This window comes from Caretta caretta, chromosome 1 (genome assembly GCF_965140235.1).
Source record: "Caretta caretta isolate rCarCar2 chromosome 1, rCarCar1.hap1, whole genome shotgun sequence".
Taxonomy (NCBI): Eukaryota; Metazoa; Chordata; order Testudines; family Cheloniidae; genus Caretta; species Caretta caretta.
Window position 1 is genome coordinate 152,924,642 of NC_134206.1, and position 25,022 is coordinate 152,949,663.

At 42.3% G+C, this 25,022-nt stretch overlaps 1 protein-coding gene across 1 annotated transcript in view; it reads left to right on the top strand.

Moving 5' to 3' along the window:
• Window positions 1-6,219: 6,219 nt before the first annotated feature.
• The window catches only part of OTC (ornithine transcarbamylase), a 43,843-nt gene continuing 25,040 nt past the window's right edge, over window positions 6,220-25,022 (top strand). Inside the window, exons 1-4 of the mRNA XM_048864243.2 lie at window positions 6,220-6,390; window positions 11,883-12,021; window positions 12,625-12,706; window positions 19,611-19,698. Of these exons, the coding sequence (XP_048720200.1) occupies window positions 6,314-6,390; window positions 11,883-12,021; window positions 12,625-12,706; window positions 19,611-19,698 (386 nt within the window). The 5' untranslated portion in view covers window positions 6,220-6,313. The remainder of the gene's footprint in view (window positions 6,391-11,882; window positions 12,022-12,624; window positions 12,707-19,610; window positions 19,699-25,022) is intronic.

The window sequence follows — 25,022 nt, forward strand, 5'->3', positions numbered from 1 at the left end:
TTTTTGATTCCAAGGTCGAATGAATAACAGAAAACATTTTTTAAAACAGTCTCAGGGCTAGCCCTTGTTTTCTGGGCAAACAGGCTGGAAAGGAGGACAATAGCAACTCTTTTTGATGATGTATGGGACTGTCATAAAAATAAAGGGAAGGGTAACCACCTTTCTGTATACAGTGCTGTAAAATCCCTCCTGGCCAGAGGCAGCATCCTGTTAACTGTAAAGGGTTAAGAAGCTCAACTAACCTGGCTGGCATCTGACGCTATAAGGGGACAAGATACTTTCAAATCTTGGGGGAGGAAGGCTTTTGTTTTGTGCTCTTTGTTTACGTGGTTGTTCTCTCTTGGGACTGAGAGAGACCAGACAGAAATCCATCTTCTCCAACCCATCCTAATCCAAGTCTCCAATATTGCAACCAGTATAGGTAAGCCAGGCAAGGCAGATTAGTTTATCTTTTGTTTTATGTGAATTTTCCCTGTCCTAAGAGGGAGGTTTATTCCTGTTTTCTGTAACTTTAAGTTTTTGCCCAGAGGGGGATCCTCCATGTTTTGAATCTGAATACCCTATAAAATATTTTCCATCCTGATTTTACAGAGGTGATTTTTACCTTTCTTTTTTTTTTTAAATAAAAGTCCTTTTAAGAACCTGACTGATTTTTCCATTTTTCCAGGGGTTTGGGTCTTTGATGATTTTGTAATAAATTGGTTAGAATATTATTCTCAAGACTCCCCAGCAAAGGGTATGTGTAGGGTTGGGGGGATATTTTGGGGGAAGACTTCTCCAAGTGGGCTCTTTCCCTGTTCTTTGTTTAAAACGCTTGGTGGTGGCAGCATACTGTTCAAGGACAAGGCAAAGTTTGTACCTTGGGGAAGTTTTTAACCTAAGCTGGTAAAAATAAGCTTAGGGGGGTCTTTGATGCAGGTCTCCACATCTGTACCCTAGAGTTCAGAGTGGGGAAGGACCCCTGACAGGAGCAATATTAAAAGGCTCTAGAGGGAGCAGTGTCCAGTCTGCCTAAGCTGAAAAAAAGTTAGCATAGAGGAGGTCATTTGAGAATGGTCAGATCAGATATAAAAGAAGGAGGGAAACTGAAAAGATATGAGAGATCCTGAAGGTAAATTAGAAATCTTGTCCATTTCAGTTTTGACTGAAACCTGAAAATGCTGTTTTCTAGAAGTTAGGATGTTGTGGATGTTGGCCTTGGCTCTTGCAGTAATTTTGTTTGGAAAACAGTTTTTAATACCAATGTGTTTGTAAATAAAAATACAATTATGGTACTCAAAATATAGTTCCTAATTTAAAACCCCATTTCTAAGTCAGTTTTTAAAATTACACTTTATTTTATAATGTGAATGATTTTTTTATAAAACAAACACCATCCAGCTTGGGCCTCATGCCTCAGAATGTACTCTGGGTCATCAAGTAAAACTTCATACATTATCACATGTCCCTGTAGACCAGCGGTCAGCAACCTTTCAGAAGTGCAAAAAGAAAAGGAGTACTTGTGGCACCTTAGAGACTAACCAATTTATTTGAGCATGAGCTTTCGTGAGCTACAACTCACTTCATCGGATGCATACTGTGGAAACTGCAGAAGACATTATATACACAGAGACCATGAAACAATACCTCCTCCCGCCCCACTCTCCTGCTGGTAATAGCTTATCTAAAGTGATCATCAAGTTGGGCCATTTCCAGCACAAATCCAGGTTTTCTCACCCTCCGCCCCCCCCCCCCCCCCACACACACACACAAACTCACTCTCCTGCTGGTAATAGCCCATCCAAAGTGACCACTCTCTTTAAAATGTGTATGATAATCAAGGTGGGCCATTTCCAGCACAAATCCAGGTTTTCTCACCCCCCCCCACCCCCCTCCAAAAACCACACACACAAACTCACTCTCCTGCTGGTAATAGCTCATCCAAAGTGACCACTCTCCCTACAATGTGCATGATAATCAAGGTGGGCCATTTCCAGATCACTTTAGATAAGCTATTACCAGCAGGAGAGTGGGGTGGGAGGAGGTATTGTTTCATGGTCTCTGTGTATATAATGTCTTCTGCAGTTTCCACAGTATGCATCCGATGAAGTGAGCTGTAGCTCATGAAAGCTTATGCTCAAATAAATTGGTTAGTCTCTAAGGTGCCACAAGTACTCCTTTTCTTTTTGCGAATACAGACTAACACGGCTGTTACTCTGAAACCTTTCAGAAGTGGTGTGCCAACTCTTCATTTATTCACTCTAATTTAAGGTTTCGAGTGCCAGTAATACATTTTAAGGTTTTTAGAAGGTCTCTCTCTATAAGTCTATATTATGTAAATAAACTATTGTTGTATGTAAAGTAAACAAGGTTTTTAAAATGTTTAAAAAGCTTCATTTAAAATTAAATTAAAATGCAGTTCTTATCAGTGTAGTGAAGTGGTTCTTAACCTAGGGTGCGAGATGCCCTTTCTGGGGGTGTGAGATGCTCTTTCTGTGGGTGCGAAACATCTGAGATTTTTTTAGAAGGTAAATCATCGAAAACACAAATTAAGCACAGGCACATAAATACAACTACTTTGTTTCATCAGACCTATGTATTTTTTAACATACATTTTTTAACCATTACTGTAATATACAAAAAGCCTGAGCAGGGCAGTCAGGGGGCAGGGGGTCCCGGCAGGGGGTGGTCAGGGGACAAGGAGCACGGGAGTGGGGGTTGGATGGGTCAGGGCTTGCGAGGGGGGCAATCAGGGGGCGGGAAGTGGGCCGGTTGTTTGGGGAGGCACAGCCTTCTCTACCCTGGTGTAGTGTATTACATTTCTCCCCATAGCAATGTGTTACTTACAGTGTACTACTTACGGCTGCCAGTCCTGGTGATCCACAAGTAGCACATTCCTACGGGGAGGAATTTAATACACTACAGCAGTGGACAGAACCCCAGGCCGGCAGCGGGCTGAGCAGGGGCAGTGGCCGGGACCCCGGCTGGCAGCAGCGTGCCAGTAAAAATCGGCTCGCATGCCGCAGGTTGCCGACCCCTGCTGTAGACAAAAAGAGATAGGGAACAAACGCTCATGGTAACTAATGCAAGTCATAAGGTTGCCTGAACATCAGAGGTCAGATGACATGGTACAAAGAACTAAGTTTCAATGGTTTCTGGGGTGATCAGAATCCAGACTGGTTCTTGTTCATAGCTGGCTAGTGCATAATATGTATGCATATACTCAGCACTGCCAAACCCTAGCATTCACTAATCATGAGTCAGATATCCAAAAATCATGAGATTGCAATATATAGATATATATTTTCACGTTCTTTTTACTTGCCTTATAATTCCTGAACTTTCAGGGTGCACCTAGGGCACATTTTCAAGCTTTTCTCCATAGTTATGTGGGCTACAAACTTACTTTAAAAAAAATGAATCCTGAAATTCTCACATAATCTCCTGATTCCAGGAGCTGGGGCTTTAAGTAAAAGACCAAATATCATGAGACTTGCAATAAAGTGATAGGAGTTGGCAACAGTGCATATTGTATTGAGCTGTAACTATTGCGTGTCTTGCTTGAAGAAAAATATAGCAATCTATACTCTAAAAGTGCATGTACAGTACCTAGCAAGAGCAGGTCCTGGCCCATGACTAAGGCTGCTAAATGCTGCTGCAATATAAATAATATAATAAAAAATGAGTTTGCTGATGATTCTGCTTTCATCTCAGTATTTTTAAACGAATACAGTAGTCAAAGAGGAAGCCCAGTGACAGAGGAGGAAACAAATATTTTTATACTTTATTATATTATTAATTATTATTATTACACATTACCTGATTGCATCTAAGGCTGCTACATTTGTATTCAAGGACAAGCTGAAATACTCTTGTCACTACTGAGCTTGTAACTGGTGAAGTTGTAGTCCTTCCATTGATTTCAGTGGACATTGGACTGGGCCCTTTTATTGCCAGTTCACATTATATTCTATAGTTTTAAAATACTGCTGCCAAATGTTGAGGGAACAAATGACTGTATGTCGACAAGCCTTAATTTTCCTTCTGTCTATGGTACTGAGACACCCTCCCCCCCAGCCTCCATCACTGTAGTATCTGAGTACTTCATAATCATTAATGTCTTTATTTAGCCTCACAACACCCCTATGAGGTAGGGAAGTATTATTATCCCCATTTCCTAGATGAGGAACTGAGAAATTAATGGCCAGATTTCCAAAGGTATTTAGGTGCCTAATGACAGAGAGAAGTGTCTAACGGGATTTTTAAAAATCCTTAAGAAGGTTAGGTATCTAACTCTCATTTTATTTCAATCAGCGTAGGTACTTTGAACATCTGGCCCCAAATTGAGTTGTGAAGGTCACACAGGAGATCTGTAGCAGAGTAGGCAATTGAATCCAGTAGGTCTCTCAAATCCCAGCCTAACCCCCTAACCACTGGACCATTCTGCCTCTTTAATTAAATTATTTTCTCTGCTGTCAGCAATACTTCACTATGAGAGGGCAAAAAATAAAACAGATTTCCTTGCAAAAACACTTTAACCAAATATAGAGCATTGCCCCAACTAGGTTGGGCACATGGCATGTCCCCTTGCCTTCTCCATAGAGAATATCAAAGAAACAGTGAGAGACAAAGTGGGTGAGGTAATATCTTTTATTGGCCCAACTTCTGTTGGTGAAGGACGAGCTTTGGAGCTACACAGAGCTCTTCTTCAGCATTTTGCCCTCCAACAGAAGTTGATCCAATAAAAGATTTACTTCACTCACCTTGTTTCTCTAATATCCTGGGACCAACAAGGCTAGAACAACACTGTACACAAAGAAACATATCGGCCATTAAACAAAAAAACAACATTTTGCTTGTTGATTAATTAGGAAGCTTTGGAAAGGTTTGGACTAGTTTATGGGATCATCACAAAACATTAAACAAATGTAATCATGAAAAACAGAAAACTTTGGAACAAGATTAAAAAACAAAGAAATGAGGATCAATTCTTCTTCTCAATTCAGTGGGAAAACTCCCATTATTTTCAGTTGAGGTAGCATAAAACCAAAGTTACCAAGAATATATGAAGTTTCTAGATGAGATTCAGAATGTAGCGGATAAAAAAATGCGATCAAAGGAGCATATTTTTCAGTACCATAATTTACCAAGTATAGGGTGACCATATGTCCTGTTTTTGGCCAGGACAGTCCATTTTTAAGTCCTGTCCCAGCCATCCCGACTTTTTTGGCAAAAGTGGGCATTTGTCCGATGTGCTTTTGCCAACTTGATCAGTTGGCAAGAGCAAACAGAACAAATGCCCACTTTTGCCAGAATAGTAGGGTGCGGAGTAATGTGCGGGGTGGGGGAGGCAGGGCTCAAGCAGGGTGCAGGAAGGGCTCAAATGAGCAGTGATCACGTCCCAGCCTCGCGATGGGGAGGGAAGGTAGCAAGCGGCTTGGGCCAGCCCTGCAGGCAGGGAGGGGGGCGCTTTGGACTAGCCCATGCAGTGTCCCATTTTCCCTTTAGGAAATATGGTCACCCTAACCAAATATTGTAAAAAGAAAAGGAGTACTTGTGGCACCTTAGAGACTAACAAATTTATTTGAACATACTGAAATTTTCCACAGTATGCATCCAATGAAGTGAGCTGTAGCTCACGAAAGCTTATGCTCAAATAAATTTCCACAGTATGCATCCGATGAAGTGAGCTGTAGCTCACGAAAGCTTATGCTCAAATAAATTTGTTGGTCTCTAAGGTGCCACAAGTACTCCTTTTCTTTTTGCAAATACAGACTAACATGGCTGTTACTCTGAAACCTGTCAAATATTGTAAGCAGCTTAAGATGAAGGGGTAAATTTCCAGAGACAAACAAAATTATTAAGCTCTTTACCCTCATTGGGAATCTTACATGTAGAGCACCGTGGCACAATTTGAAAGTTTACTCCTAAAAGGCAAACTATTTTAGAACACTTAAAAATAAATTTTGCTGCTCCACATTCTTCTTAGTCTGTATCCACCGTCTTGCTCTCATGTACAAATACCTAACCGCATGGCATTGTTAAGAAATAATATTGATACTGCCATAATGTAATGCTCCCTCATGCAAACGCACAATGAGTTGTGCAACTGACCTTGTGAGAAACATCTAGCTGTAAAATCTGAATAAGGGGAGATTCAACCTCAGCTCTCAGCTGGTTGAAATTTCACAACTAGGAAAATACAAGATAAGGTTGCCTCATCATGATACTACCTTTGCTCTCTCCCTGAAGCATAAGGCATTCTCTGTTTCATAGAACTTCAGATTAGTTGACTTTGCTCCCCGGACTAAGGCAACTTTCATTCTAAAAGAAAATGCTCTTTAATTTGCGGAACCTGCTCAGTGCTGCAACTTTAAGAAAGAGCAGCAAGCAACTGGTGCAACATTTTCGGTAAGTGTATCATTTAGATTTGTCCTTCAGTTAGCAACATTTTGAATCATAAACCTGGAAACTAAAGTAATGAGTTCTGTAGAGAGATCAGTATCTCAGCTAAAGGCCTCCTTCAGCGTTCTTAGAGCTGTTTTGCTCTTTGTTTTCAGGCAGCAAACTGTAATTGCACATGAGACGGGAGGGTTTTTATCCTTTCACTTTTCAGTCCTTCTGGAATCATGTTCCATTCTTTGCAAATGGTTAGCAGCACACACTGAAATATTTGTTTTTTCTTAAATTCAATTAATCTTTGAGTGCTGGAGGTAGCATCATCACGTATCATAAACGCCCAATCACATATCTGAATATAATGTAAGGGACTGTAATTTCTACAGACAAGTATTTTGATCAAATATTGAAGGGGAAAATTCTCCTTTCACAGCTTCACGGTGAATTTCAGCTCTAGTGTTTTGCTCTCTCTCCATATAATCCATGCATGCAGGAAGAGCATAATACCAGGGTCAAGACTAAGCATGGAGATCTGAGAGCAGCACTTGGATGTAATTGTTTCAACAGTGTAGATTGCGCATCTCATGTGGGCCTCTGAAAAATACATCTATGACAATATTTAATTACACCATTTTCAATCCTTGTCACAACTTGAAGAACAAGTTAAAATTAGAGATTTAGGGCTTGAATCTGCATCACTGAGATCTTTAGGTGTTTTGACATTGACTCCAATGGGAACAGGATATAACAAGTTTTAAGTGTTCAAAAACTGTATGCAAGGGTTACATACGCACAGATCCTATTAAACTATAAAAGTCATTTTCACTTGTCTTCTTTCTCCTTTGGACCAGTTTGAAAATGTTTTCTGAACTCTCTGATTTATTCATCCCTGCATGTGAAGGATGCCCTGTAATAGTCCAGCTTTGCATTTGCATTGTTGGTGACTAGCAAAATCTTGCTTTGGTTAGCAAACTTGATATGGAAGTCATTATGGGGAAATAACTACAGTGGCTCCGCTTTCTCAAATGTGGCCACATAACTTAATTGGGCTCTCTATGCTATTTTTACAGACTCACTTTTTTACCATAACTACCCTCTAAATCGGATTATAAGGGAGACTATGTTAACACAACCCTTACTAACTTAAGATATCACCATAAGCTCTGATCAATGCCAGCTAACCAAATGATGGTTTAGAGCTCCAGGAAGTCAACCAGTTATGATAATGATTTAAGGAAATTGCCTCTCTCATTCAAAAAGAAAAAACCTATTTGGCTTTTGATTTTTCACATTGATTTTGCTTCCCTGTATACCAACTGCCACTAGTATTTATTTGGTCAGTTATGCCTCATTTGAAAAGACACTGGCAGCCCTGAAAGGAACACTACACATTGCTGAGGACCATAGCTAATAAATCTTGAAGATCAGTTTGGGTCATGCAGAATTTGGCTGAAATTTTTTTAGGGCTGGAAACAATAAAATGTTAGAGACAACTCAGTGAGGGAGAGTGGAGTGACTGAGGAGCAAGAGGTTGCAGAGCCATAGAAGTAGAACTCATGCATGGGCCCCAAATTCTGGTGACATTTAACATTAGGCTTCAGATTTATCTGCTAAAAACCTGGGAGTCAAATATTTGAATATTTCCATTGGCTCCCCAGAGCCATTCAGAAAAAAGCAAACAAACAAACAAAAACCCATGCCATCTCTTTATGTTCCAATCAATTCAGTGACCTGCTCACCCTGCCCTAATCTAAAAAAAAGGGAAACAATTAAGAAACAAAGTTTCCTTACAGTATATATCCATAAAAGTTAGAAGCAGAATCACATTTAAGCTGTTATTTAGTCTGCCTTGCTATTTTATTTTTCATGAGATTGTGAGAACTGCCCAATACATATGAAGGCTCAAAGTCAAATCTGCTCTTCAGTGTCCAAATATATGTCAGTGTGTATCTTGTAAAATCAGGTAGAGCACTTGAACATATATGCAAATAAAGGATTTTGCTGGTTATACCATACCTGTATTGATTGCAAGGTGCTTTGCAACTGAGTGCTTTGTGTGATTTTTAGTTGTTTTCTTAGTTATTCAATTTGAAATTTTATTTTATTGCTTTATTTTTATAGTATTTTATTTTTAAGTTTTGCTAGACAAAGGTATAAATAGATCTCAATAGCCCACAGGACCTATCCTTTCAGAAATATCTTGCTAAGAACAACAGAACACATAGATTTAAAAATTAGGATCTACTGGTTTGTTGGGTTAACAAACATTGTGAACTTCAAAGCCAGATTTCCAAAGGGATTTAGGGGTCTAGATATATGGCTAGGCATCTAGTGGGATTTACAAAATCTCCTAACCATGAGAGTTAGGTGCTTTTGTATATTGCACTAGATGAGTAACTACTACTAGAGCTGGCAGGAAAATGGAATTTCCCTCCCAGTGGAAAATTTCCATGTTTTGAAGAAAAAAAATTGTTCCAAGTCAGGGCAAAGTCAAAAAAATTAAAAATATTTTGGAGAGGAAAATTCTGAAAAATTCCTTTCTGAGAAAACCAGAAATGGGAGCCTTCAGCTTGATCCTCGCTGCCTGACTCCAAGGGTAGCTGCCACTTTGTGTTGCCTGACTCCTCAGAGAGCTGTCTGCTTGCAGAGTTAGGAAGCTCCAGGTGGCAGCTGCCCAGCAGGCTGGGGATCCTGGGCTAGCAGGAAACTAAGCAGGCTGGTTTCTATGGAAAGTTTCAATGGACGTACCACCTTCCCACAGAATGTTTCCACAAAGCAGCATTTTCTGGAGGAAAAGTTCTGTCAGAAAATTTTCAACCAGCTCTACTACACGTCTTTAGGTGCCTGTCTTTGTAAACCTGGCTCAGAGCTACTAAAATACAACTAATAGATGTTTGTTACTAAGCAAATGTAAAATAATTATGGGTGAGGTTTGCAAAAGTGCTCCAGGTTGGCCTTACTCTGCTCCCATGGAAGTCAGTGGGTATTTTACCATTGCTTTCGCACAGTTATACCAATGCTTGTGAAAATTCCATCCTATAATAACCTATCAGTGCCAGATTTAAAAAACAATGTGGGCTACTCTAGGGTGCCCATACGTCCTGTTTTGGCTGGGACGGTCCCTTTTTTAAGCCCTGTAAGTTGGCAAGAGCAAATGGGACAAATGCCCCCTTTTGTCCAAAAAGCAGGGTGCAGATGAATATGTGAGGGGATGAGCAGCGATGCCAGCCCCATATAGGGGGAGGTAGGGCTCGAGCGAGCAGCCATGCCAGCCCCAGCCTTGCGCAGAGGGGGCAGACAGGGCTCGCAAGCAGTGACGCCAACCCTGTGCGTGAATGGGTGCTTGAGCCATCCCCGTGTGCGGGGAGTAGGGCACTCGGGTGAATGCTCAGGCCAGACCCGTGGAGGTTGGGGGGCACTCGGGCTAGCCCCACATAGTGTCCCATTTTTCCTTTGGTAAATACGGTCATAAGGCTACTCTTATTCCTTGTCTCTATGCTATACATATCCCCTGAAACAGATGTCACTTTGGGAGGGGGGCGGCGGTGGAAACAATCCAGTCTGATGTTGTAGTTATTTCATATGCAAAACTCCCTGATGTTGTATGTGAATGTGCAGAATGAATGCAGAATCAGGCCCAGATGCTAGTGCACAGTACTAACCACTTCTGACCAGGTAGAAATCTTTTTGAATCTTCTGAATCATTTTAAATAGGAAAGTTTTCAATTGACATTCCTGTGCCAACGTTGGCGGAATCTCTTTTTGTGCTAGATCTTCCACCCACTGACATCCATGGGTGTTCTGCAATTGACTTCAGTGGGAGCAAGGTTGCAGCATATATCTTTAATGGCTAGAATAGCCTCTTTGGGGATAGTTTTCCTTGCCCCTGGGGATAGGAACCAGGTTAACTTCGCGGTGGATCCAGTGGTGACCCAGCACCTCCCTGCAGCCCACCACCCCTCTGCATGAGAGCATATAGTGAATCCTGATCGGCTGGGCTTTATGCCACGCAAGACAACTGCCCCACATCCTGCCCCTGCTTGTGCAGCTACTGCATCATTTCCATTGTAAAGAAGCCCCCTGCACCAAAAGAGTTGAGGACAGAATTTACCTGGTGGAGCAAACATTTTTAAAGGGGTCAATAATAAAACAGTGTTTAGAATGGATATTTTCAGTTATAGGGAGAACTACTGCTTCTTGGGTTGAACATGTGACGGACTGTGAGATCTGTCGTATTTGCACATGAAGATTTAAGAACTGCCGTGACTGTGTGTGGTACCACAACTGTAAGGTCTGGAACCTTGTGTGTGCAGAGTTCCATGTCTTGCCTACGCCAGGAGGATCGTAGAAAAAGAGTCCCACTCGTTTGACATGACGGTAAAGACAGCAGAAGCCTCGAGAGCTTCATATGGCACTGGTGCTCCCATTCAGCTCAACTGCTAGTAGCACTCCTGGGGATTTTTTTGTCTGCAATTCCTGGCCTCAGAGACCTGTCAGCTGGAAGCAGTTTCAACTGAGCATTGGCTTGAGGCTTTACTCAGGAATGGACTGGAGTTGGAAGTATTTGCAAATAAAACCCCACTAACTCCATTCATTTATTATTTTATTCTTCTTGGTGTTTTGACTCTGATCTAATTAAAGTCACTGCAATTAATGAGAAAGACATACTTGGCTTAGGACCTTCTAAACTTTAGTACTAGTGAAGTGCAAGTTATGTTATAATAAAGAGGGTTGCAGATATAATCAGTCCCTGTTTAGCAGAGAAAGGGTTAAATTACCTATCAGTCTTCATTATTCGGTTTAAGGTTATAGGAATATTGGCTTTACTCTGCTGTTTGATCAAGTCATGTGCCATGTAAGATAATATGAACTTTGCAGTGTCACTTCTGTGGGAGACTATAAACATTCCATTTCATCTGGTTCTGGAATGAGCCCTCAAACCTACTCCCTTCATCAAATATTATTGAGCAATGAGCTGCTGGTTTCTCTTATTGGCAATATCAGTTTCTGGAAACGAATTTGAAAATTTGTGCATGTGGTTCACAAATCAAACATTATTTATATCCATATGAGCAGTCCTGGGCCAGCACCCCAAAGTTGGGATTGGGAAAAAGAGCACAAGGAGCCATCTTGCCCCAATTCTTTGCACCTCTGTTCAAAACAAGCTACAATGCAGCCTTAAGTGTTTAACCAGACCCTGAGTGGTTTTCTACATTTGGATTTATTTGATTATATAACCCAGATACAAATATTAGAAGTTATAAGAAACAAAATCAGTTTCATTGATGATAATAAGAGAGATGGTTACAATGGTGATTAATATAGCGAACAACGCAGTGTTGTGGCTGTGTGAGATGAAAAGTCGCAAACTAATTATCACATTCCATGAAGGTTATCTCACTGCATCAAATGATGGTAGTGAAAGAGATTTAGCTGGTTGTACATTAGCTTTAGCATGCGCAACAAATTAATACCCAATGACAAACAGCCTGTTTTTGGTGTAGGTCTGGGCAAGCAACTCAAACTAAAGTTAATCTGAAAGGTCGTGACCTCCTAACTCTGCAAAATTACACAGCAGAAGAAATAAAGTATTTGCTATGGACGGCATCAGATTTGAAACAAAGAATAAAGGACAAGGGAGAGGTATGTAAAATTTCAATTAAAATCCACTTTGCTTGTTCAGTCACTCAGCTCACCAAATCAAGATTGTCATACAAGATCATGTGAATCAACAACTAAACTGGCTTGTCCTAAACAACCACTTCAACTCTTAATTAGTGTAAATTGTTTACATCAAATGAAGGGCCAGCCAGTAAAAGGCAAAGTGTTGTTCTTTGGATGAAGTAGGGGATTTATGCTGTTCAAAGGTGTGTACCCCTTATCTAATTCCCTGTTATTGGATATTCCCAGTGATTTTCAGTTGGGCTACATGCAGAAGTAAAGGTTTGCAGGAATAGGAGCATTATTCTGCATGTATTGTGGGAGCAAGATAAGAGTCAGAGATCTCTCTCATTTGTTTAAAATAACAAAACAAAAAAATGTAGATGCTTTTTGCCCCTAGAACTTTCTGTTTCTCCCAAACTCTTCCCAATGCTAGTGACTGCTTTGGCGGGGCAGAGGATTAGAACGGATACAATTACTGCTTTTATTATTAGTTTCCTGCAGCCATTAAACTGTGAAGAAAATACTAGATAATGGACAATGAGTGAACAATTTTCCAAATCCCCTTCTATTCTTGTTTTTCAGTATTTGCCTCTGTTGCAAGGAAAATCTTTAGCCATGATTTTTGAGAAAAGAAGTACCCGAACAAGATTATCCACAGAAACAGGTAAATTTAGACAAAACCATGTTATAATAAATACTTTCTCTGCAGAGTACGTTTGTCCATATCATGAAACCATTACTTAATCATGTAGTTAGCAGTGTCTACTTAGAAGACATCTGAGGTCGGCGAGCAGCAAGGATGAAACTCAAGTCTGAGGAGAAGGGGAGTTTACTGGACAGTGTGAGCAGTGTCTTGTTCCGTTATGCCTCATTAATACTACAGGAGCATCTCTTTGTTCACTAAAATCTCCCAGGGTCAACTCTAAACAAGTTAGAACTGAAATAAAACAACAGGAAGCAGAAGGTTTTCATGATGTAAGCTTCATGCCATATTAGCTAGCTGTACGCTTTCCCTGCACTCATTTTAGAAATAAAACCAATTTAATCCTGCACAGGCTGTCATAACTAACATCCTTCTAATTTATTATGCATAACTGTTGTCAGTCTCAAGGCTTGTCTACATGGAAATTTAGTGTGCGGTAAGCCAGGATGTGAACACAAGCCTGTTATGTGTTAAGTCACCATGTAGACCCTGCTACTGTGCACTACAAGTTCCGTAGTGTGCTTTGATGTACTGTTGTTTGACACAGTGGTATGCCAGAGCATGATATGGACTTTTTAGTGAGTGGCAGCAAGATCCCTACAACTAGAAAGCTAGTGCACTGTCCATTCACACACTGGTTTGCTGCACCCTCAGGCTTCATGTAGACAAGCCCTCAGAGTATGGGTTTAGACTGAGAATCATAGCAACATCTTGATTTAAATTAGAGAAAAAAGAAAAACCCCATGACTACCTCTAGAGAAACAAAACTTGATGGGACGGAGGAACAGGGATACTGGCCTAATAATACTAGGCACTGTAGACGTGGATGCTAAAAGAATAAACACATACATAACTAGTCATGTTCTTAGCAGATGCTTACGTGTTTGCAGGATTGGGCCCATAATGTTTTTGCACAGACCTAACTATTCTAACGTTGCATCCAAGAAATCATTTAGGTTTGGTGTTCTCTTTATGGAGACATTTATACCCACCAGGTGAGGAAATCTTTGCTCCCACATTTACCCTGAAGTAAACTGTACTGGGCCCAACCTCCCTCAAGTAGAATTGTCCCATGTAAGGGACAGGTAACTTTGTAAGGCCTCTCTCACTGAGGTTCATCCAGATTTCTCTGTAAGAAGGAAGAGAGAACATAGGAAGAAGGGGAGGAAGGAGCAGACTATTCTGCTCTCAAGTCTGAAGATTCCCCCAATATACATATGAATCTTAAGCAATTTGAGGCACCACAGGTGTCTGCATGGAGGTCCTGTGTCTTCCTGCTGACTCCATGCCCCTCTCTATTCCTTCTTCCAAATCACGATCAGCATAGCTTCAGAGGGGTTTCAACTAGGGTGACCAGACAGCAAGTGTGAAAAATCGGGACAGGGGGTGAGGGGTAATAGGCGCCTATATAAGAAAAAGCCCCAAATATCGGGACCGTCCCTATTGGTCACCCTAGTTTTAACCCCAGACCAATGTACCGACAACTCCCTTTAAGGTCAGCCTTCCCCCTTATACATCAGATCTCATAGAGCCACCTAGTGTCAGTTTTCTGCACTTGTGCACCAGGCATGTGTCAGACTGTTCCCTGCACCCCCTCCTCTGTCTAGGACAGATACAGACATCATGTTGCCCTTTGCTTCTAAGATCTGACTTCCACAGCAGATTCATGTATTCCCCCTCCCTCCACCTCCATGGTAATTCTGTACATCCCAGCTGCTATTTAAGATGAAATGGCAGCTTCCTCTGCAATCAGAACAAATGCCTCACACTGCTTTGTTGTGAAATAAATTCATTTCCTACCAATTTTCTAAAGTGTAAGTGAGGCCTACACTGGTTATTTGCAAGACTTCAGAGGCACACATTATCTCTAATGGCATTTCTCAGGCACAAATCACCCTGAGGTCTTGAAAAAGGTCACGTGTGGGCCAAGGCTTTGATAATCTGTCCTTGTGAATTTGCGTAAGCAAACATTACAACACTCCATTAAGCTGGTGGACAATTGAGCTGGAAATGACTGTATTTCACTATTGCACAGTGCAATATCTAAGAGTGTGTTAACATTGTGGAAATGTTAAAAAAAAAGAAAAAAAGAGAGAGAGAGATCCTGCCATTCTCATATCTGTAAAGAACTCAGTTCTTAAAAAAATAAATACATGTTAATTTGCAATGCTATATGAGAGCATATTTTACATTTATAGTTCTTCCAACGTGTATTATTTCTAATTCATTATTCTGATAGGATTTGAAATGTAATGGAGAAATGGTGTTCTTTTGAACAAATACAATCTTGATGTTAATTTGATACACTCAAGATTTCTAGTACATGTATTATTTTAGCATCTTATTAACATTAAAACTATTAGTGTAAATTAAGAATCGTCAATAACTTTCAGTGTTTGTAAAATAAACCCATTTTTTCAGAACCTACCAAATTTATTACTATCACTTCCTATTACAGTGGGAAAGGTCATCTGTTTGCAGTTACAGTCCCATACTCGTTCTATGTACACATACACATAGTCCTTGTATGTTGAAAAAAGTGCATTCCACATGGTTATATATTGGCTGTAAAATAAAGCTTCCTCTCTGTCATGGTATAAAGGTGAATGCCATTCTATGTTTCCATTATATCTGGCATAAATCATGCCGCCTCTCAGTCATGTCTTGCCTCTCCAATTGTAACTGCACTTAAATATCAGTGAACTGACTGGTAGTAAATCAGGCCATTCTACAGACACTGAAATATGGACAATATGCTGCAAGTTTGAAATAAGGGAGGGACACACAACTAATACTCAACGTTGAGGGCAACTTCAGATATATTCTTTCATGTCATGAGACCCAGGGCCTGATTCCTCTATAGTGGAATACCACTATCAACTACAAAGGAGTTACTCCCAATTCACACCAGTGTGAAAGAAAAGTGAGGTCCATAATGGTATAAACACACCATGTACTTATATTCACACAAAATTACATCATTTTACATCAATCCTAAAGAATGAGTGAAACATATCCGGGAATACACTACCTGGCATTTAGAGTGCCCAGTAGTGGATACTGTCTGAACTGGCTATACTACTAAGGCAGATTACTTTGGTACCTTGTTATCCTCTTCCAAAGCTATCCTTAAAAATATTCATTAGGTTTCAGACTTCAGCCTAATTTAGTGCTGAATGTTCCTCTAATTCAGTGGTTCTCAACTGTGGTCCACCGCTTGTTCAGGGAAAGCCCCTGGCGCACCGGGCCGGTTTGTTTACCTGCCATGTCCGCAGGTTCGGCCGATGGTGGCTCCCACTGGCCATGGTTCACCGCTCCAGGCCAATGGGGGCTGCAGGAAGGGCAGCCACCACATCCCTCGGCCCGTGCCACTTCCCACAGCCCCCATTGGCCTGGAGTGGCGAACCGCGGCCAGTGGGAGCCACCATCGGCCGAATCTGTGGACGCGGCAGGTAAACAAACCAGCCTGGCACACCAGAGCCTTTCCCTGAACAAGTGATGGACCACAGTTGAGAACCACTGCCCTAATTGCCGCTAAGTAGAGCTTTTAATTTTAAATCTTTAAAATGCATTTTCTACACTACATGCCAAATTCTGTCAGGCAGTGCCAGCCAACTTACAGCAGAAGTGGAAGAGCAATGAGGAAATTGGCCACTCAAAGAGATTATTCCTCAGGGCCTCCATGATAGAACCAAGCTGTTGAGGTGTGTGGGTGAGGATCTCAGCCCATGACTCTACAAAGATAGGCGTGCACAACTCTCTGCACCAATTATTCATAATCTTAGTAGAAATGGATTGCATAGGTGAATTCTATATATAAGGCAACAAAAACAACCACTGTTTTTGAAGTCTATTTGCACCAGGCTGAGGAGTATTCAAACCTTTTCCACCACACTTCATGGAATGTGCTCCATGGATGTCCAGCCTTGACATCTCATTTTGTAACAAGCCCCCAGATAACTTTTTATAGGAGATTGTAACCGGGTGGTCATTTTACTGAGTGCTCCCTCATAGGTAGGGGTCACTTTGCAGGCACGCTACTCTGTAAGCCCCCTTTCACAGGCCCCTTAAGAACACCACATAATATCTCTTTTGGTTAACCACCCAGGGCTGGTTTAATCACAGAAATGGTTCAAGCAATCCTCAAAATCCCCCAGATAAAGTCCATAACCATAACACAAAAGTCAATACAGTATTCACCCTTGTTCTTTTGCTACACACAGAACTCTTCCTCTGTCCCAGTCTACTCCACCCAGAGCTGTCAATCCCCATCTTTCTGACTGGAGTTCAGCCCTCTGGCCATGGCTTCATTCTTCTGTCAGCTCTAGCCTGTACCTTCCAAACCCCCGGTATCAATCCAGGACTTTCCTACAAGGACCTTTCTTATTTCATGAACTTTCTCCCCTTCACTCCATCCACCTGCTGCCCTTTATAGGAAACTACCTGATTCCATAAAGGGCTGCATCTTTAGTAATCAGGGTTGGGTAGCCCATGGCCTTCCAGCCCTTTAAGGGGTAAGCCACACTGCTAGATGTTGAGTGATTTTAAGGAGAGGGATTTGTGGGACCTACAGGGACACGTTCTGCTCTGAGTTATGCGCCATGAAATCTCACTGAAGTGTATATTTTACAAAAGGCACATGTTGCTCTATGGACATATGCTTTGCCTCCTACACACACCTCTTTGTTTCCTTTTTAAAACTGGCCACAGTGAGAAGCATGTGCATGGCTTCATTACCTGTCTATGCTTTCCAGCATGAGCTTGGGTCCTCACAATAGTTGTTTCATTTTAGCTACTAATATTCACCCCAAGATCAATCATTTGTAAAGAACAATAGTTGTGGTGTTATTCTTTTAATATTTAATATGCTTGCAAAAGCACATGTGAAAAGCTGTAGTAATGGAAATGCCTGCAATGCTATCTGCTGGTGAGAACAAAACTGATCTACTTTAAACTTCCTTGAGGTTTAACAAAGCTACAGTTGCCCAGCACCTTTTGGATCACAGCTTCCCAGACAAAAGATTCTAATCTCTCCTATAGTTTATGTGGTCCTCTCTTCACCCCAAATGAAAAACGACGTCAGCTTATTTCCAGAAAATGCTGTGTTTAAACTACTCCTACTTAGCGTATGTGCAATGTGCCTCAGGTGGCACATGACCAGGATTCATCACCAAATTTGGTCCACTGGGTTGGATCCTTAGCTTCCCCTGCCCAGCCCAGGTACTGAGCGGGAGCGTGACATGAACACTGATTCATGCTCCCCTTTAAACTACTGAAGATGTGTTTTCTGCTCCAGAGGATAGCAAATTACCATGACAATGCTGACCTGCCTGTGGGATGCTATGATGATACTAGGGTTTGTTTGGTTACTTCCTATAATCAAAGTGGGAGATGGGAAGACCTGCTAGATCACCCAGTCCATTCTCCTGCCAGGGAAGAACTGTTCTCTAGTGCAGTGGTTCTCAAACTAGGGCCACCACTTATTCAGGGAAAGCCCCTGGAGGGCCGGGACGGTTTGTTTACTTGCCGCGTCTGCAGGTTCTGCTGATCGCGGCTCCCACTGGCCGCGGTTCACTGCTCCAGGCCAATGGGGGCTGTGGGAAGTGGCACAGGCCAAGGGACGTGCTGGCCGCCCTTTCTGCAGCCCCCATTGGCTTGGAGCAGCGAACCGCGGCCAGTGGGAGCCGCAGTCGGCCGAACCTGTGGACGTGGCAGGTAAACAAACCATCCCAGCCCGCCAGGGGCTTTCCCTGAACAAGTGGCAGCCCTAGTTTGAGAACCACTGCTCTAGTGGATGAAATTTACCCCAGTGCAGAGGGAGCCTCACAAGGCCACTTAAGCCCAGTTTAAACCCTTAGGCCCAGACCTTCAGTTGCACCAGAGCTAGTCACTGCATCTGAGCAGCTGGGGCACAAATATGGCTTTAAACCAGCCTTGTGCTCCCTCAAGCATATCATTTAGAACATTGTCAGAGTGGTGCTAAATTATACCCATGTGCAACAGCCCTCATGGCAACACTCCAGCCAGGCCTCCCCCACCCAGACTGTGCCCAACATGCCCTCTACGCTGAGGCTGGGAAGGCAGGTGGCATAAGGCTATTTCCCCTTATGTTGGGATAATTCTCAACCAACTCTTTAAGATAGCTGTTATCGCACACTGGAGCAGTGAAAAGCAGGCAGAACAGAGGCCAGGATCTGGCCCGTAAGGTAAAATTCACATCAGCGCAGAGCCCCAGTACTTGGGAGAGCTCAGTGGTTTGAGCATTGGCCTGCTAAACCCAGGGTTGTGAGTTCAATCCTTGAGGCGGCCATTTAGGGATTTGGGGCAAAAATTGGGGATTGGTCCTGCTTCAAGCAGGGGGTTGGACTAGATGACCTCCTGAGGTCCCTTCCAACCCTAACCTTCTATGATTCTACTTAAGTCCCACTTAAAATGGTGCATAGGCCTTGTGCCTGCACAGGAGTGAATTTCATCCATAGGGCCTGGTCCTAATCTCCCTTAAACTAGATTTACACAAATATGTACCTTCACTCAGATCAGTGGCTATAAATTAGTGTGAGAAAAGAATAACCCAGCCCTTAATGTGGGGATTCAGTGATATTACCATGCATGAACGTGCATGGATTTTGCCTTGAACATAGGTTTGAAGTGGTGTCTAAAGGCCTTTTGGAGGGCTGTCTGAACTTGAATTGATTTCACCCTAGTGCGTATTTACCATTGTTTTGTGACGTCTGGCATTAAATGTCCCAAACAAGGGGGTGCCTTCCTTACTGCTGTTGTTGTTGCAAATACCTGTTCTCTAGGATTTATTTTTAAATCTCAAATTGTAACCATTCAGATTGTGTTTTGTTTTTAATCTTTGCAGGGTTTGCTCTCCTTGGGGGACATCCTTGTTTCCTTACAACCCAGGATATACATTTGGGCATTAACGAGAGTCTCACAGATACAGCACGGTTGGTAAAATATCATGGGATTGTTTTACATATGTGAAAGTGCTAGATCTGGCTGAAATTGGTGAGAAAATGTTGTGAAATAAACACACCAGGTTGCCAATAACTTTTTGCATGATTTTAGACTCCCTAAGTATTATTTTCCATAAAATTTCAAAGGCACCCAAAATTCTCCACATTTTTGCAGTTTGCAAAAAATTCACTTGTCACCTTTTTGCATTTTTTCCATCCAGTGGGGGTGAATTGAGCCCTTGGATTCCCCCCCACCCAGCCCATTCTACAGGAAGTTGACCAGAGCTTTTAAAACCACAGAAGTGGGAGGCTATTTCTTGCAGATGCTGTCACTTTGCCTCGCTCCCCATTAAGCCTTTATTAATGACTCATACAATCTGGAGTATTGTGCTGCTTTCTAAGAAGCCCCTCTGTAGTTTAAGATTAATGTGTCAGGGCTCAGATGCTCCAAGGTTAGTACCTTTCGAAAGGTCCTTTCTGCTCCGTCGAAAGACACACAACCTCAGGCTTGTCAAGCTCAGTTCAAGAAACATAATCAGCAAGCTGTGGTTTTCTCTCTCCTGCTGACTGTGTTCTTTGCAGTTGTTAGCTGGAGTGATGGTTTCTCAATACTGCATTGCTTTTCCCTCTGCAATGAAATCCAAGGAAAACATAGAAAAAGACCAAGCTTTTGGACATTTTAGAGTGTCCTTTTCCACCTTCATCAGTCGAAGGAGAGTGGATATGGGGCAGTGACGATAGAAAGTCAGGCTTGCAGTCTCTTCAGACTGGATATTGAAGACACCAGAATATGCATTAATTGTAATTCATGTTAACATGTTTTACTTAAAGCACCACCCAATGGCTTGCTTTGGTAGCTATACGTGTAGGTTTCTAACACCCATTGAATGATGGGAGCTGCAGAGAGAGGCAGCCTAAGCTGTCACGGAGGCACAGTACAGTCTCAGGTTCCATCTCTGGGTTGTTCCTTTGTTCAGTCCTACTTCATCTCCCTTCTGTTTGAATTCAAATGCTACAATGGGATTCAACCTCATTTTCCCAAAGTGACTTTCTTTCTACACCTAAGAATGTTGCCTCAAATGAAGCTGCTAGAGCAGCTATTGTTATATCCAGGTACGCCGTCCAAACTCACCAGACCACATTCATCGCTGGTGTAACTCCAGGGACATTAGGGACAGGGAAGTATTACAACAGAAGGGGGACAGCTTCCCCTGCTCTATTAAAGGCAGAGGGAGAGCTCCTCCCCCAGCTTGAGAGAGCACTGTTCTCCCAGCCCCTTCCTGCCTGCTGGTTTCTCACTGGCTAGCAGTAAAGTGAGAACACACCATTTAAGAGGGTTTGAAAAGCAAGCAGCAGGAAATTGTTGACAGGCTTGAGAGAGGGAAAGGGGGTCAAATGGACACAAAAATCACAGTGACAGTTGGGAGATATTTGCCAAAGCTGGAACGTGAAGACCACATTTGATCAAGGCAAAGGTTAGGGGATTTAAAGAGCGACTGGATGTGGTCAGAGCAAAGGTATTTGCAGCTGCACTTTGGATGGAATGAGGTGAGGGTCCATGATGCCAGAGAAGAAAAGTTGCAGTAATTCAAGTGAGAATTGTTTAGAGCGGGGCTTTTTTTTTTTTTTCTTAAGGAATGGATGGATTTTGGAGAAGGGCAGGATGTGGTGGCAGCATGAAGGTAGGGGGTCAAAGGAAAGAGGGAAGTGGAGGGTAGCCTCCAGCCTGCAAAACAAACTGACAGGGAGGGTAGGAAGTTGCCAAAGGTGACAGAGGGAGGAAGAGAGGATAGTTTAGCAGGGAAGATGAGGAGTTTAGACTTTGCTGTTAGCAACTGGTTCCAGGGACAGGGGAAAAAGGGTGAGACTTACCAGGGAGAGTACCCCCCACCACTTAAAAGAAAGCCATCCCCAGGCAACACCGCACAGAAAAAGCACAGACCCTGTATTTAGTTTGGAGGCTGTTGGTCATTTACTGATCTGGTAGGCAAGCTGCTTGACTTAACAAAGATGTTCTGATCGATACAGTGGGCCTGCTCCTGCTCTGAATAAAGTCAACAGCAAAATCCTTTTTGACTTCCCCAGGAGCAGGACTGATCCATTCACACAAAGAACAAATGAAGTATTGTGAGTGACCTCCCTAGCATTATTAGCATATAGGTAGATACCAATATAGAAGCCTGGTTCAAGGAGCATGAAAATAAACAGACAATAAAAAACAAGGAATACTGGAGTTTTAACAAGTCTGGAGAGTATTTCAAATAATTACAGCTTCATACCTAGGGCTCTAAAGGCTTAGGAATAGTGGAGGCTGAAGCTTAATGTAAAGGGGGATAGAGGGCTGTAAAAGGCCCACAGGTTTTATTATAGTTGAAATACAGCCTCGTTGCAGGTCAGCGTTTGTCAATGTTTCCACTGAGAACACGTTTTAGTGACTTATAATTTGGCCATAACAGAGCTCCTCTGTGCTACGTAATAGCTCTTAAAGACATACACTTACACAATAACAGAATTCTAGCCTATGAAGAGTCTTTAACATTTTCACTGCTGCTTAGTATGTCCGGCCCCTCAGGAAAATGGAAACGCTGCCAGCATTCCGTGTACCTGCCATGCCATATTGTTCTACCGTGACATCAGTACGGGTCACCACACATTACGACAGCACAGGTGCTGAGCTGCAGCACTGGCACTGAAGCAGTCAGTTGTTAACCTTGAGAGTCCACTGAGATGAGCAGGAGTCAATTCCTACATTTGTAAGGGATAGGCTTGCACCCTTCACCTGCCCACCACTATATGCCCCGAAGCCATTTTAACAACCCCACTAGTGGCTTGGTAGCGTTGAATTAGAAGATTAAACCATTTATTCAAGAACCGTTTTTAGGGTTATACATTTTGGATAGAAACACTTCCCTGTCTCCTTGAATCTTTGGGCGCTGTTCCATGAGTCTGCGCTATTGCCACACCCAGTGCTCCCGAATCTCGAAATTAGCTTTAAAATTACAAGACTTTCAAAAAAATAACCAGGGAGTTATTTTTCTTTGCCTTTTGGTTTTTGAGGCTTTAAGGTGCACTTGGGTCATATTTTCAAGCTTTCCTCCACACCCATCAGGGCTAGCAATTTTTTTTAAATTAAAGTTGAGAGTCACACATAATCACATGTCTGCAGGACCTGGGGGCCTTATGAAAAACACCAGACATCGCAAAACTCCCAAATATCATAAGCGTTACATTGAGTTAGTATCAACATAGAAATCTTGGTAACTTTCCCACATACAGGGTAACCACTGGTAATCAGCCCCAGGGTGCAGGGCCTTGCCCCTCCGATTGTCTTCAGAAACTCACAGACACCCTAATGGGCTCCAGCTTCTCTCAAGATCACTCTGATTTAGTCCAGGTCTCCCTTTCTGGGCAAACCCAGCTATAGGCTATTTCTTTCAAATTAGCTTCAGCCCAATTCAGCCATGGGTGAGCCTGGTCTCCTCTCAGGCCAGCTCCAGCTTCCTAGTGACTTCAGTCTGGTCTAGATTCTAACAGGACCTTCAGTTCTCAGTTGGACTTTCTAGTAGCATAACAAAGGTATGTGTGACACAGTAATGCTGGTAAGAGACTGGCCTTTATTTCCTGGCTCCAGTTCTGTGACATAAGTCAGGGTTACAAAAGGTGATACCTTAATCATAAGCCATGTGGTCAGTATTCACTGATTCCAGTATTCACTGCAGTGGCTACCTTTTCAACAGGTGAGGCAAGAAATCTAGCATTAGGCCATGTTATGGCTGAGTTCCCTGTAGCTACTATACATTGAAAGGGATCTATCTTCTTGAAGCTCTTTATCAGTCATATGATGACGAGTTTGGATAAAACTACATTTTTCCCAAACACGCATCCAAGGTAGATTAAACAAAAGTCATACCTTTATAACGTGTTAGCTAGAAAAAAATAATGGCACAAACAGCAACCTTACAGGTTATTCTGTTCAGTTCTTCCTCTTTACCTGTATAGGTGGCATCAACAATTTAATCTGCAAAGACACTTCAGTAAAGAGAATTAACTCCCTTAATGGGAATCTTATCTGAATAAAGAATGTTTGACTTCAGTTGTAACAACAATATAATTGACTTCAAGGGGAGACTTGCCCGTGTAAGGACTCTGACACTGGGACCTATCTTTCCAGAGGAGATGTAAGAATCCATCATGGCAGGTCAGCAATCCACCAATTGTAAGAGCATTCCTGTGACATTTTAGGGTTCAATCAAGACCAGTAAGGGATTGTGTCACCACCTGCCCTGCAACTCTGGGTGCCTTAAATGCTATGCTGCTGGGGTGGCCAGCCCTAACGCCAGCAGGTAACACCCTGGCTCCCACTGCTCAGTTACTTTTTGCAGAGTGACCCCAACACCCTCCCAGTCCCAGATTTCCCCAGAAACATCTGCCCTGCAGCGTCCAGCCCTCTCACCGAACCCTTGCAGAAGTTATTAAGTTTGTTCCTCCTTTAAAGAGACATTACACTGCAGCCTCTTAATTTAACTTGGGTTAACACACCCTGCACTGAATTGGTTTATAGTAAAAGTAAAACAAGTTTATTTAAGAAAAGGACATAGGTTTAAGTGATACCAAGTATAAGGAATAAAGATAGAAAGGTTACATGCAAACAAAAATAAAAATATGCTTCTATGACTAAAACCTGATTTAACTAATTAGACTCTCTTGTTCAAAGAAGTGTTTCTCACGCAGTCTCTTTTCCAGTATAGCTGGCCAGAACCCTTCACGGATCTCAGAGTCCTCAGTTCCTTTGTCTCTTCAGGTGAAAGATGCCAGAATGCCAGAATTATTTTTCTCTCTCCTTATATCCTCCCAAAGTTCATTGAGCCTACTTCAAGAGCCAGGAAGCCTTGCTGGGAACTCAGCTTGCTGTGTCCACCAGGGAGCTGAGACCATGTTCACTTTTGCAGTCTGCTGCCCCTGTTGTGATAGGCTGTCTCCCCAGCTTGATGGCTTTGTTTACCTCTTATGGAAATATAGCATCATTGTCTCTGACAGACAACCAGGCTGGGCAGACAAGCAAATACACATTCCCTTTTTTAGGGCAGACTAGGCCTATGTACTGCTTGACAAACACATTTAAAGAATCTAATTCTAGTGCATATTTATAACTGTTTGTACATATCCTGTACATACACCTCACAGTGATTTTCCAGACCAGTGTGAAACCAGTTTGTATATGATACCTTACACGACACTTTTTAGGTACAGATCATGACAACTGTGGAAGGTGCAGTGAGTGTGCCAGGCCTGACAAGAATTGCTGACAGAGTAAT